The following is an 11,984-nucleotide window of genomic DNA, read 5'->3' as shown; positions in this document are numbered from 1 at the left end:
ATATTTTCTGATAAAATTATTACTTTTTTATGTAAAATTATTACTTTTTAATGCAAAATGGTGATATTTGTCATATAAAATTCTGACTTATATCACAATATTGCAATTTGTTTGTTGTTCTTGTAAAATAGTGAAATTTTTTGAGGAAAATTATGACTTTTGTCACAATTTTGCCAAGTAAAATTCAGATTATTATAATAATATTGCCAACATTTTAAAGTTTTCTTATAAAAGTGTTACTTTTGTCGAGTAAAATTACCACCGTTTTAATAAAATTGCCAAAATGTTAAGCTTTTCTTGTAAAATTGCGACTGTTATTGAGTAAATGTTCAACTTTTATCATAACATTGCACAAATGTTCAGTTTTTCTTGTAAAATGTTTACTGGCGTTGTGTAAAATTACGACTTTTATTATAAATAAATAAATAAATTGTAAGTTATTCTTGTGAAATCGTGACCTTTTTCTTGTAAAATTCCAACTAATTTTTTCATATTTGCATAGTATGTATATATTATTAATGTTGTAAATACAAATCTTTATATATCTTGAAAGGGTGGTCCTAAAGAGGAAGGCGTTTTTCAGAGGTCTCAAGAAGGTAACAAATACAAGAATTTGTGTGCGTGTGTTTGTGTGTGTGTGTGTGAGTGTGTGTGTGTGTGTGTGCGTGTGTGTGTGCATGTGTGCGTGCGTGTGCGCGTGCGTGCGTGCATGCGTGTGTGGGTGTGTGAGTGTAGTTTAGTTAGCCAACAATAGAAAACTGAACTTGTGTGACATAAAGTTCAGAAGAGAAGCACACACAGTATGGTATACATGTGAATCTTAATTTTAAGGTATTTCAAATGACATTGAACAGTGTTAAATCTGATTTGATGTTTTCATCAATTTCCTAAAAAAAAGTTAAGGTGAGCAGTTTGCTCTAAAACATCCGTCATAAATTCAAGCAAGTAAAAAAAGCTGACATGACAGCGACTAGATATGCAGTTTTTGATGTCAGCAACAAGACAGAGCCTTAGCAAATTGTTAGGTTTGGGTTCTGTAGTGGTTCACATAGCTGACTTTCGTAAAGTTTGCTTGGGATCGATTTCTACTCGTTGCCCCAGCCCCTGCTACAACAAAATTATGCTTAACTTGTACAGTTGAGAACATTTCAATGTATCTATTTTGACTACAGACTATCTTATAAGTATTACAACAATTTCTATATTTCCTTGTACCATTCAGTTGTTTAATTATGTCTCAGGTCTGGGGAAAAAAGGGCTGAACCACTATGCTCATAGTCTCTAAGTCTCTCTCTCCTTCTCTCTCTCCTTCAGGTGGGTAGTTTACCTTTGTGGCGCTTCATGTGACGCCTCAGTGAATAGGGTAAAGGTGGACTACGCTCCTGAGAGCCTGTCAGTCGTTCGCCTGTCCTGAGTCGAGTAAGCTGCTAACGCATTTTTCATCCAGCATGTCGGTCAGTCGGAGAAACTGGTCTGCATTGTCCAGGTAAAACTTTCATTTCTAAAAGATGGCATTTAAAAACAACAATGGAATTGTTGGGGCGGCGTGGCGAAGTTGGTAGAGTGGCTGTGCCGGCAATCGGAGGGTTGCTGGTTACTGGGGTTCAATCCCCACCTTCTACCATCCTAGTCACGTCCGTTGTGTCCTTGGGCAAGACACTTCACCCTTGCTCCTGATGGTTGCTGGTTAGCTGCCTTGCATGGCAGCTCCCACCATCAGTGTGTGAATGTGTGTGTGAATGGGTGAATGTGGAAATACTGTCAAAGCGCTTTGAGTACCTTGAAGGTAGAAAAGCGCTATACAGGTATTTATCATTTATTTATTTAATGTGATACTTTTCATTTGAGGTAATAGTCTTGAAATATCAACAGCAATCTCAGCTAACTAACTTACATTCACTCTTATGCACCGTGGTTTTGTCAGAGTAATTCTTTGTGTATTCTTCTATGAAATGAGGAGAGAACCTCAACCCCCGCTGCACTATAGCAGTCTGCAGGCGTTTGCTTTCAATATTGGATTGAAATCTTGCTTACACCTTGCCCACCGAGCAAAGCAGCTTTGCTTTATCAATTATTTCCTATTTCAACAACGACAATAAGTTTATCGTTGACGCCATTATGTCATCATTGATATGAGCCTGTTTTACAAGATCACATGTCCGTCCTCAGTTTGGCACGTCAGTGGACAATGGAGGACGAGGAGGAGGCAGAGAGAGAGAGGAGGAGGAGGGTGAAAAGCTCCAGCAGCACTTGTGACCTGGAGGAGGACATCAGTCCAGCACCCACAGACCAGCCCACTACCAACCATGTTGCAGACTCCCTACCTGAAACAGCTCCAAGCTCCAGCAGGTTGGATTGAAATTCTTGCCAAAGACTATTGGAATTCATCTGGCATGCAAAGATACCATAGGAAACCTTGGAGCAGAGACAACTGGGGATTTTATACTATTTGACTTGCGGAGATGTGTCCTTTGTAAACCTTTCAAACTGCTTGGAAAGCATTGCTGTCAAAGATGTCCACAAAGGCAGCGAAGACTTTTTATAGAACTCGAGCTGAGCCTTTTTGAGTGGAATCCATTAAAAACATAGAGCTGAATAACACATGTAAATGTTTTGTTTATTTTCTAGTGCCGAGCAGATGCAAGTGGACTTCATGGAAATGCTGCGTGTTCGTGATGAAAAGCAGAGGGTGAGGCAAGTGGAGACCCTGCGGCATCAGAGGAGGGTTGAAGAGAATGAAGAGGCGACTCCTTACGTCCCTAAAAACTTCAGCGGTAAAAGGAGCGCAAAAGTCACAAACAGAGAGGTGAGGCTTCTTTATCATTTTAAGATAACATTAGGGTGTAGTTAGGAGATTGTAATGCTCCAATTAGGACTATCTGTACTGTATATTTAATTAATATATTGCAAATACCCTTAAAATGCAAGTGTCAAGGCTATTAAAGCTTTATTGTCACCATGCATGTGCATTTAATGCTATTCCCAATAGGTGCAACAGTATATTTGTGTGTGTTTAGAAGAAACACCATGTAATGCCAACCTGCAGTGTGTAACCTCAGTGTGTTGTTACCCCACACAGAGTCATGTTAATCATCTACACAACAACTCAGGCATGGGAGCTGATTTTTTTGCATTGAGTGTCTTAATGTCACACAAAGTGACCCATGTTCTCTCACACACACACACACACACATGCAAACACTGTATGTGCAAAAGTATCGAAACATGTAGCCATCCTTTATGGAGCTATACCTCTTTGCTTGTGGCCATTGGGCCATAGGATCTCTGGTATAGTTCACCCAACCGTTTTATGGGGTTTGGGTCAGGGTTCTTAAGATGTTCTTTCACACCAAACCTACAAAGATAAACAATCCTTGCACATGGGCTATCTTTATTATATTACGTAAAGTCTGTTAGTGTAAATCAAGTGACCATCTTCTATAAAATTGATAAGACCAGTATCAGGAACCTTCGATACACTTGCAATTGATTTTTATTTCCAGTTATCTGAAAACGAAGCCGTGCCTCTACGATGTTGTGTAATGCAAGGTGTGTATCGGGTGGTACAAAAAACTTTATGCTTGTGTTGATCATGGTCTTTTGTTTGTGTTTCTATTTTATTAGCAGGAAAATGGAGAACCATCGGGGAATGACCCAGTGTCAAGGTCGCCATCCACCCCAACTCCCAAGTTTATCAGGTTCACATGAAATATCTGTTCTTCCTATTATTTTTAAAAGAAAGTCTGAAAAGAAATTAGAAAAACATGCAACTAGGAAATTAGATATGAAACATCTACAATCATATATAGAAAGTCTACAACCACACAGAATAATAACTTGAAAAGGGACAGAATAAAGAATCTCAGAGATGAAGTGAAGAATCTTAGAGAGGAACAAACAGCAATGCACCAAGGCAACACCGATCTGAGGAATATCATAGACTAGATCAGGGGTCGGGAACCTTTTTGGCTGAGAGAGCCATGAAAGCCAAATATTTTCAAATGTATTTCGGTGAGAGCCATATAATATTTTTTAACACTTAATACAACTAAATGCGTGCATTTTTAAGTAAGACCAACATTTTAGAGTATAATGAGTCTCTTATTCTGTTATTGTTATTCTGAAGCGAGCCAATAATAAATAAAATACTTCTTACCATTAATGCGACTTCTTGATCAGGTGCAGTAAAAAACGGATGGATGGATTAAAATGCATATTTTAACACTGTGATTACCAGCAAAATTATTCATTACTTATCGTGTTAAGCAATGTCAGCAAAGATTTATCTGAGAGCCAGATGCAGTCATCAAAAGAGCCACATTTGGCTCTAGAGCCATAGGTTCCCTACCCCTGGACTAGATGGACCAGACTACATGGATAATGTGATCGTGACAGGGCTGCCTATCATACCCAGATCTTACACCAGGACTGTTGACAACTGAGGAGAACCAGATGAAATGGATGTTGCTTCAACGGAGCAACAAGTGGGTACCTTTCTGTAAGCAAACAATGTTGATGTCGATATTAACACCATCAACGCGTGCATTCCACTGTATGGAAGGAACATTATCTTTAAGTTCAACAACAGGATATTCAAATCGCACTGGTAAAACAGGGAAAGAAGCAGAAGGGTACACATGTGACATTGCCAAGCAAGCACGGGTACATTTTAGGGCACTTGAAGCACCAACTGCAAAATCTACATCAAGTTCAATGGAGGACCAGAAGCAAGAGTACTTGTTGTCAAAGACATCAAGGATTTGGATGAATATTAAAGACCACAACACTTCGACAAAAACAATAATGGGGGACACAAGTAGCAAATTGAACACTACTACGTTCCAAAGGATCACTGATCAAGAAGACCTGGATTGAAGAGCACTTTTATTAATGCTCATTCACATGAAGCAACACAAAAGATTGCTCAGGGACAACATAATAGCAATATTAAATCCGACAAAAAAAACCTGTCAATTATTCATTTCAACAGCAGAAGCTTGTATGCAAACTACGACATCAAGCTTTTTATGAAAAATTCAATGTAGCCTTCAAAGTGACGGTCATCTCAGAAACATGAAATGATGAAACAGTACGAGCTAAACTACATCAAAGGAAACAATAAGAGGGAGTAGTAGTGGCGGTGTACATGATCACAAAGTGGTAAAAACATGTAATTTGCTATTATTAGCGGTTTAAAGTGTATAACCATTAAATTATGTCTTGAAAAAAACAATAAGTATTGGTTAGTTGAATCTATAGAACACCTGAGTCAGACATTGAAATGCTTGAGGAATGGAATAAGGCAAACATTAATCGAAACAACGGAGAAAATTACCACTTCAATAAACCGTGCAGCTGCAGTATTTATTGTTTGGCATCAGAGGTTTGGTCCTAAACTGGGTAAGAAGCTCCTTAACCAACAAGAACTAATATGTGAAGGGAGGCAAACACATGTCTACAATGCTAAATATATCTTGCGGCGTACTCCAGGGATCAATATTGGGACCAAATTTGTTTAATCTCTATTTAAATGACATTTGTAAAGTTAAAAGGACCTAAACAAGTATTATTATTTGTAGATGACACAACTGTGTTTTGTTCAGGAGAGAATACACACAAGCTGATACAAAAAATAACAGACGAAATGAACAAATTAAAGAGATGGTTTGACAAAACAGACTATCCTTGACTATCAGAAAAACAAAAATAATGCTATTTGGTAACAGTAGAAGAGGAGATCAAACACAAATATAATTGAACGACGTCGACATTGACAGGGTAAAATAAATCACATAATAAAAGATGATAAAATGAACTGGAAATCTCTTATAAAATATACAACATGAGGTGGCAAGAAATACTTCAATAATGAATAAAGAAAAAATATATACTGGACCAACAATCTAAAATGTTCTGCTGCAGTTAGACTAATACATAATGTTGGTTTTAGAGAACATTCAAACATTGTATTTATTGAAACAAAATATTGAAATTCAATAATTTGGTGTATTTGCAAATAGCTAAAATTATGTACAAAGCAAACTTTAACCTGCTACCCAATAATGTACAACACTTCTTCTCACCATAACAGGAGAAATATAACCTTAGGGAACAATGTAAGTTAGAACATTAGCATGCATGTACAACACTTAAAGGGGCTGTTTGCAACTTCCTCACAGTTACATTTTTCTAACCAGAAAAATATAACAGGAACGCCATTGGCTAGTTTATGTTACCATTACCATTTCAATCTCAGGGCATTCAATCCATCGCAACTAGACTGTTTGGTTTGTCTTGGAAGACATTTCGCCACTCATCCGAGTAGGCTTCATCAGTTCTTGCTCATAGACTTAGATTGGTCAGATCTAGTCCAGTTGCGATCGGTGGAATGCCCTGAGATGACAATGACCCGGATGAATGAGAACATTAAAAGACATCTTACCATTAGTGGTTTCACAGAACACATGTGTTTTAAAACTGTCTATATTTTTCACAATTACTGAGTTTATGTATTATCCATTTTTGCCAGCCCAATAGTCATTATTGATGTTTACAGCTGTCACTCACCTTGTCTTGCTAACACATACATGCATGCACACATCCAAAACCAGTCTAAGAGAAGCAACAAACAATTTGCAGTCATTACTATTTATGCTTCTAATGTTGCAGTTCTGTCTCCATCTCAATCGACAAGAGCCCCACTTCTCCCAAGAGCTCCCTCTCTCTGACAGACCCCGGGTCACCCACAGACCTCTTGGTCTCAGCCTGTCAGAGTCCCACTTCCAATGGACATGGAGAGGTTTTCCAGGTAGGAAGTACTGCAGACATACTGTATGTACACACAATTAGTCCTGACATACTGTGTAGCAACATTACCCTCTAGTGTCCAAAGTATTCATTGCACGATTGTATTCTATTACAGTCTCTTATTTTGCTCTATCTCAGACCAGTGATCTCAGCTCTTCAATTAACAACAGCGCTGAACAGGCAGTCACACCTGTGTTCGTCAGAAAGAGCTCCAGGACCATATCATTCAGGGTAAAGACATTACACAGCAATGGAACATGCATTGCCTTAAAACGGGAGTGTCCAAACTTTTTCCACCAAGTGCCACATGCGGAAAAACAAAGCATGTGGGGGCCATTTTGATAGTGAGATCTATATTATATTAAGCTTTTTGTCATTATATTAATGTACAACTTTTTTCTTACAGTTTTACTGTTGCTTTATTTAGTTGTATTTTATATCGACAATATGCTGCAGGCCAACAAAAAGTGAACTGAAGACCTAAAAAGGCCCCCAATCCACACTTTAGACACCCCTGGTTTAAGACAGACACTCATAGACAAAATTGTATGAGTACTCAGTGACAGTGCTTGGTCCCTGCAGATGTTGAGGAAGAAAGAGGAGGAGACTTCGCCACTGCAGAGAAGGTCTGTATGACTGGAATGTGTGTCCCTAATTATGTGTTTGTGAAAAGTTGACTTACCCAGTTTGTATTCTGTTTTAGTTCAAGTGTCAGGATTGCATCAAAGAAGTTTGAAACCAACACGGTAAAAGTCAGTGCAATGTAATGTAAAAGTACACAATGTGGGATTTGTATCTACTTGTCAATTGATTATTTAGAAATCGTTTGATTCATGACCCCCATCAATGCCTATGAATTATAATTTTTTTAGACTTAGACTTAGACAAACTTTATTGACGGCAGTGCTCTCTGCTGGTTGTTCAGGGGAGTGTGTAGGTCACATTTATTTGTGCATCTGTTTTGTGGTAGGAATGTCTCATCGACACAAAAGCAAAAAAGCGATCCACATATGCAAATTCAATACAAATACAAATACAAAATCAAGCATATTTATATTAAAATCTCAAAAATATATTTACAAATACACGTTTATTTATACAAATTCTTGATTTATTTGTATGCCACATTTTTATATTTATACATTTTATTTGTATATATTTTCAAATCTTAAAAATATATTTACAAATACGCGTTTATTTATACAAATGATTTATTTATTTGTATATCACATTTGTATTTGTATTTGTATATTTATTAATATATGCATATATATTAATATGATATTGATATGCGTTTATAAGTTGATGTGAGACAATTCTACTTCCAAAACATGTCAGTCTGACTAATTTAGCACTAAAACTATTTTGTGCAAAGTTTAATCTCTTTTGGTTTGAATCAGAATCCAGCGGTCAATGAGCAAAAATCATCACCTTTCCAGAGGAAGTGAGTATATTTCATCAAACCATTTGTACACATTCTAGTGCTACAGTTGACTCAGGAGAATGTGTTTGTTTCCTTACGACTTGTGCAGCTCTGTGCAGAGAGTCTCATCCAGGTCCATCCAGGAGAAGATGGAGATGCTGGCCCAGGCTGCACAGGTCTGAACTCACACAAATTGTACAATAATGTCATTCAAATATTTATTTTTTTTCAATCCTGGCATGCACAGAAATCAGGAACTCCTCGATCTCCAGATGTGAACCAGAGAACCTTCTACCTGCTGGACGAGGTGTCCAGGAAGAGAAGCCTCTTTGAGAAGGAGCAGCAGGCAGTGAAACCAACAAGCCCTTCCAAACACGTAAGGTCAGAAAGCTACTCTCCGTATTGACGCTCGGGGCAAATGCATATTCATGTACGTCTATCCTTGGATCGTAGCAGGAATTTCGAGGCTTCGCGTCAGGTATTTCGAGCAGGATCAACCGTTGGCTCGACAGCACCAACCAAACTGGATGTTCCTCTAGTCCCACGGTAAGATCAGGTGATAGAGCATGTTGGCTGCACCTGTGCATGGAAAGACACCTGTAGCAGCTAGGAGGCACTGCTGCTTCAGTTGATATCAGGGCTCCTTAGTCAGACTCACTCAAATACAGAGAATCCAACAGATATTGGATTTATTATTCTTATTTAATAGGGATGTGAATCTTACAACAACTCACAATTTGATTCGATCTCGATCCTTGGGGTGACATTTGGAGATGGCCTAGGAATTTTTTTTTAAAACATCTGTTCTTAAACATTTTTAATTGTTTCAAAATTGTTATAAATAAGAATCACGATTTTGGATTTATTTTTTTCCTGCATTGCAATTGTTTAATACTATTATTAATACAGTAATAATTAATTAGCAGTGTTTTTCAACCATTTTTGAGCCAAGGCACATTTTTTGCGTTGAAAAACTCCAGAGGCACACCGCCAGCAGAAATCATTAAAAAAAACGAAACTCAGTTGAAAGTAAAAAAGTCGTTGTCGCAATTGTTGGATATGACTTCAAACCATAACCAAACATGCATCACTATAGCTCTTGTCTCAAAGTAGGTGTACTGTCACGACCTGTCACATCACGCCGTGACTTATTTTGAGTTTTTTGCTGTTTTCCCGTGTGTAGTGTTTTAGTTCTTGTCTTGCGCTCCTATTTTGGTGGCTTTTTCTCTTTTTTTGGTATTTTCCTGTAGCAGTTTCATGTCTTCCTTTAAACCAGTGGTCCCCAACCACCGGGCCGCTGCCCGGTACCGGTCCGCGGACCGATTGGTACCGGGCCGCACAAGAAATTAAAAAAAATAAATAACAATTTTTATTATTTTTTATTTTTTATTTTATTAAATCAACATAAAAAACAAAATATATACATTATATACCAATATAGATCAATACAGTCTGCAGGGATACAGTCCATAAGCACACATGATTGTATTTCTTTATTTAAAAAAAAAAAAAAAATACTAACCCAAGAATAAGGAATTGTGTTCCTTACATAATGTGTATATTTCAATTAACAATACCATCTTCAAGAAAAAGGAGGAAAATAAAGTATAAAGAAGTCATGTGCATGTTGAACATAAACTGGATCCTTTCGGAACCAACAAATGATTCCAAAGTTCCTCAAGGTATACTGTCCTCCTCTTCACCCTCTTCACCTCAGACTTCTGCGACAAGTATGAGCTGTGGCACATTCAGAGGTGTGCAGATAACACGGTCATCAAAAGGTATGACAGGAAGGATGAATACAAGAGTCTTGTGAAGGATTTTGTCATACCAGCTCAACACTGTAAAAACAAAAGGAGTCGGTTATAGACTTGAGGAAAGTACCTCAGGCTGTGGTTGGACTATAAGCTGGACGAGTCAACCAACAGAGACCATCTGCACAGAAAGGGCCAGAACAAAGGGAAGATGAGAAGGGGCACAGGGACAATGCTCAATATGACTTCCTGTCTTAATAATTATTATTATACGTTTCTTTTGTAGGCTTTCTTATTTTATGTTATCTATTACATGTTTACTCTTTACACTGTTGCTGCTATTGAGAGGTTAAACAAATAAAAAAGATACTGAAATATAATTAAATCTGAACAGAATTATATTTTTATTATTGTAAATATTACTGACCTGTGTTTGGGACTGGATTTATATAATGTTGTCAGAGTAGGACTTAAACCGTTTCGATTTTAATTGTAGTTATGTGTCCCACACATGCAATTCAAATCTAAATTCCATCACCTCTTCTTTAAAATAAAAGTTCTCTATTTTTCTATGAGATTTCTACAATAAAAGCCTTTCAATGTTCTGTCTGCAGGACTTAAAACATGTGGACATCACCAGCAAGAGGAGTTTATTTGAGGACAGAAGCCATGACAGTGACGTCACAAAGTCCAAACCGTGAAACATCTATATGTGAAAGTATTTCAAGATCATCTTCTTCATTTGGTTGAAAAAAGGAAAAGAAAGAAGTTACACATCACTTTGTTCATGGTTTTATTTATAGGGAAAAAGTAGGAAAATAGCATAAGACAGAAACATTTATTTCCTGAACATTTTTGTCTTTTTTTTAATCTTCCCTGCCACTGTAACCAAATTGTGAAATATTTGAAACTAAAACATAATGAACTCATTTGAAATGTAGTTGCTGCAATCACTCTTTGATGGGATGTGACAATATTGTTTAACATTAAACAGTGTTGGGAAAATATACATCTTGTTTGCCTTAACGAAAAGACCATTGCATGTGAAGCACTTTAAAAAAAAATTGTTAAGACTGTTTTGTTTTGGTTTGTTTTTTTAATGAAAGCTCTACTCTTGTGAAATATTGTGTTCTAAATGCCTTCATGGGAAAGTCACAACTTGGAATAAAACATGTTTATTACAACAAATGTCACTTGAGAATCACTCAAACTTTTATCCTGAGGGAACTCTCCTGAAGGAATCAATAAAGTACTATATATCTATCTATCGGAATTTTAATCATTTGTCAAGTCTATTTTTGTATGTTTTTAATAGGCAATTGTAAAACACAATGGCAACAAATATCACCTGGTTGTTAATTACAGTTAAAATGCAAAAAAAATGAGTGTTTAATTTTAGACGTGTTATATCAGCATTTAGATTGCAGTTCTGTGCCTGCCATGCCATAGAAGGCTGACTTCTGAGGGGAAGGCTGATAATGCAAGTGGCATTTATCTTCAAAGTTATTAATAACGCAACAAAAGGTTGTGCAGCCTTCAGGACAACCACTCAGTTTGCGTCTTTTACCACTGAGACCTCGCTGTCATTCACAGGTAGGTTTTGCAGCAACTTGGCTTGCAGAGGTTGCACTGGAAATTGTGAGAAAATGAAGGTTTTCTGTAAAAGAACTGAGGGAGTGTGTTGGTGTTAAAGGTTGCCGTCATGTCGGACAACGAGGAGGTGGTGGAGGAGCATGAGGAGTAAGTATTTTCATCATCACTTTACTCATGCGCAGCATGCCTTTGACAGATGCACTTCATAACTGATATGTTTGCTTTGACTTTCACAGGGAGGTGGAAGGTAAGAAAAGTCATTGTCACTGATGTCAAAACAAAAAAGCTGTGCAAGTTGAAAAAAAACCCCAATATGCTAACATGACGATAATGTACTACTGTATATACCAGACCTGGGCAAGTTAAGGCCCAGGGGATGCATGCGGCTTGTTAAGCTTTTCCATCCG

The 11,984-nt window shown here is 37.4% G+C and overlaps 1 protein-coding gene across 5 annotated transcripts; it reads left to right on the top strand.

Moving 5' to 3' along the window:
* Positions 1–1,410: 1,410 nt before the first annotated feature.
* Positions 1,411–11,143, top strand: lad1 (ladinin). 5 transcript variants are annotated; one of them, XM_062052116.1, is made up of 13 exons: positions 1,411–1,486; positions 2,170–2,349; positions 2,629–2,806; positions 3,625–3,698; positions 6,670–6,808; positions 6,946–7,038; positions 7,390–7,433; positions 7,511–7,553; positions 8,208–8,251; positions 8,340–8,406; positions 8,478–8,606; positions 8,687–8,776; positions 10,599–11,143. In XM_062052116.1, exons 1-13 carry the CDS (start codon positions 1,449–1,451, stop codon positions 10,683–10,685), a joined length of 1,206 nt encoding a protein of 401 aa, XP_061908100.1. In that variant the 5' UTR covers positions 1,411–1,448; the 3' UTR covers positions 10,686–11,143. The 5 variants fall into 5 exon arrangements, with proteins under 5 accessions (XP_061908100.1, XP_061908099.1, XP_061908098.1 ...); XM_062052115.1 differs by having other exon boundaries at positions 8,684–8,776; XM_062052114.1 differs by having other exon boundaries at positions 7,511–7,559.
* Positions 11,144–11,984: the final 841 nt, after the last annotated feature.

The sequence above is a fragment of the Entelurus aequoreus genome, linkage group LG07 (assembly GCF_033978785.1).
Source record: "Entelurus aequoreus isolate RoL-2023_Sb linkage group LG07, RoL_Eaeq_v1.1, whole genome shotgun sequence".
Taxonomy (NCBI): Eukaryota; Metazoa; Chordata; class Actinopteri; order Syngnathiformes; family Syngnathidae; genus Entelurus; species Entelurus aequoreus.
This window is presented reverse-complemented; position numbering and strand designations above follow the sequence as displayed.

Bases quoted from the DNA above. Each gene is read 5' to 3' on its own strand.
- lad1 (XM_062052113.1), top strand. From the start codon at position 1,449: ATGTCGGTCAGTCGGAGAAACTGGTCTGCATTGTCCAG. The intron at 6,809-6,945 runs GTAGGAAGTACT...GCTCTATCTCAG, and splicing joins GACATGGAGAGGTTTTCCAG to ACCAGTGATCTCAGCTCTTC. The intron at 7,434-7,510 runs GTCTGTATGACT...ATTCTGTTTTAG, and splicing joins ACTTCGCCACTGCAGAGAAG to TTCAAGTGTCAGGATTGCAT.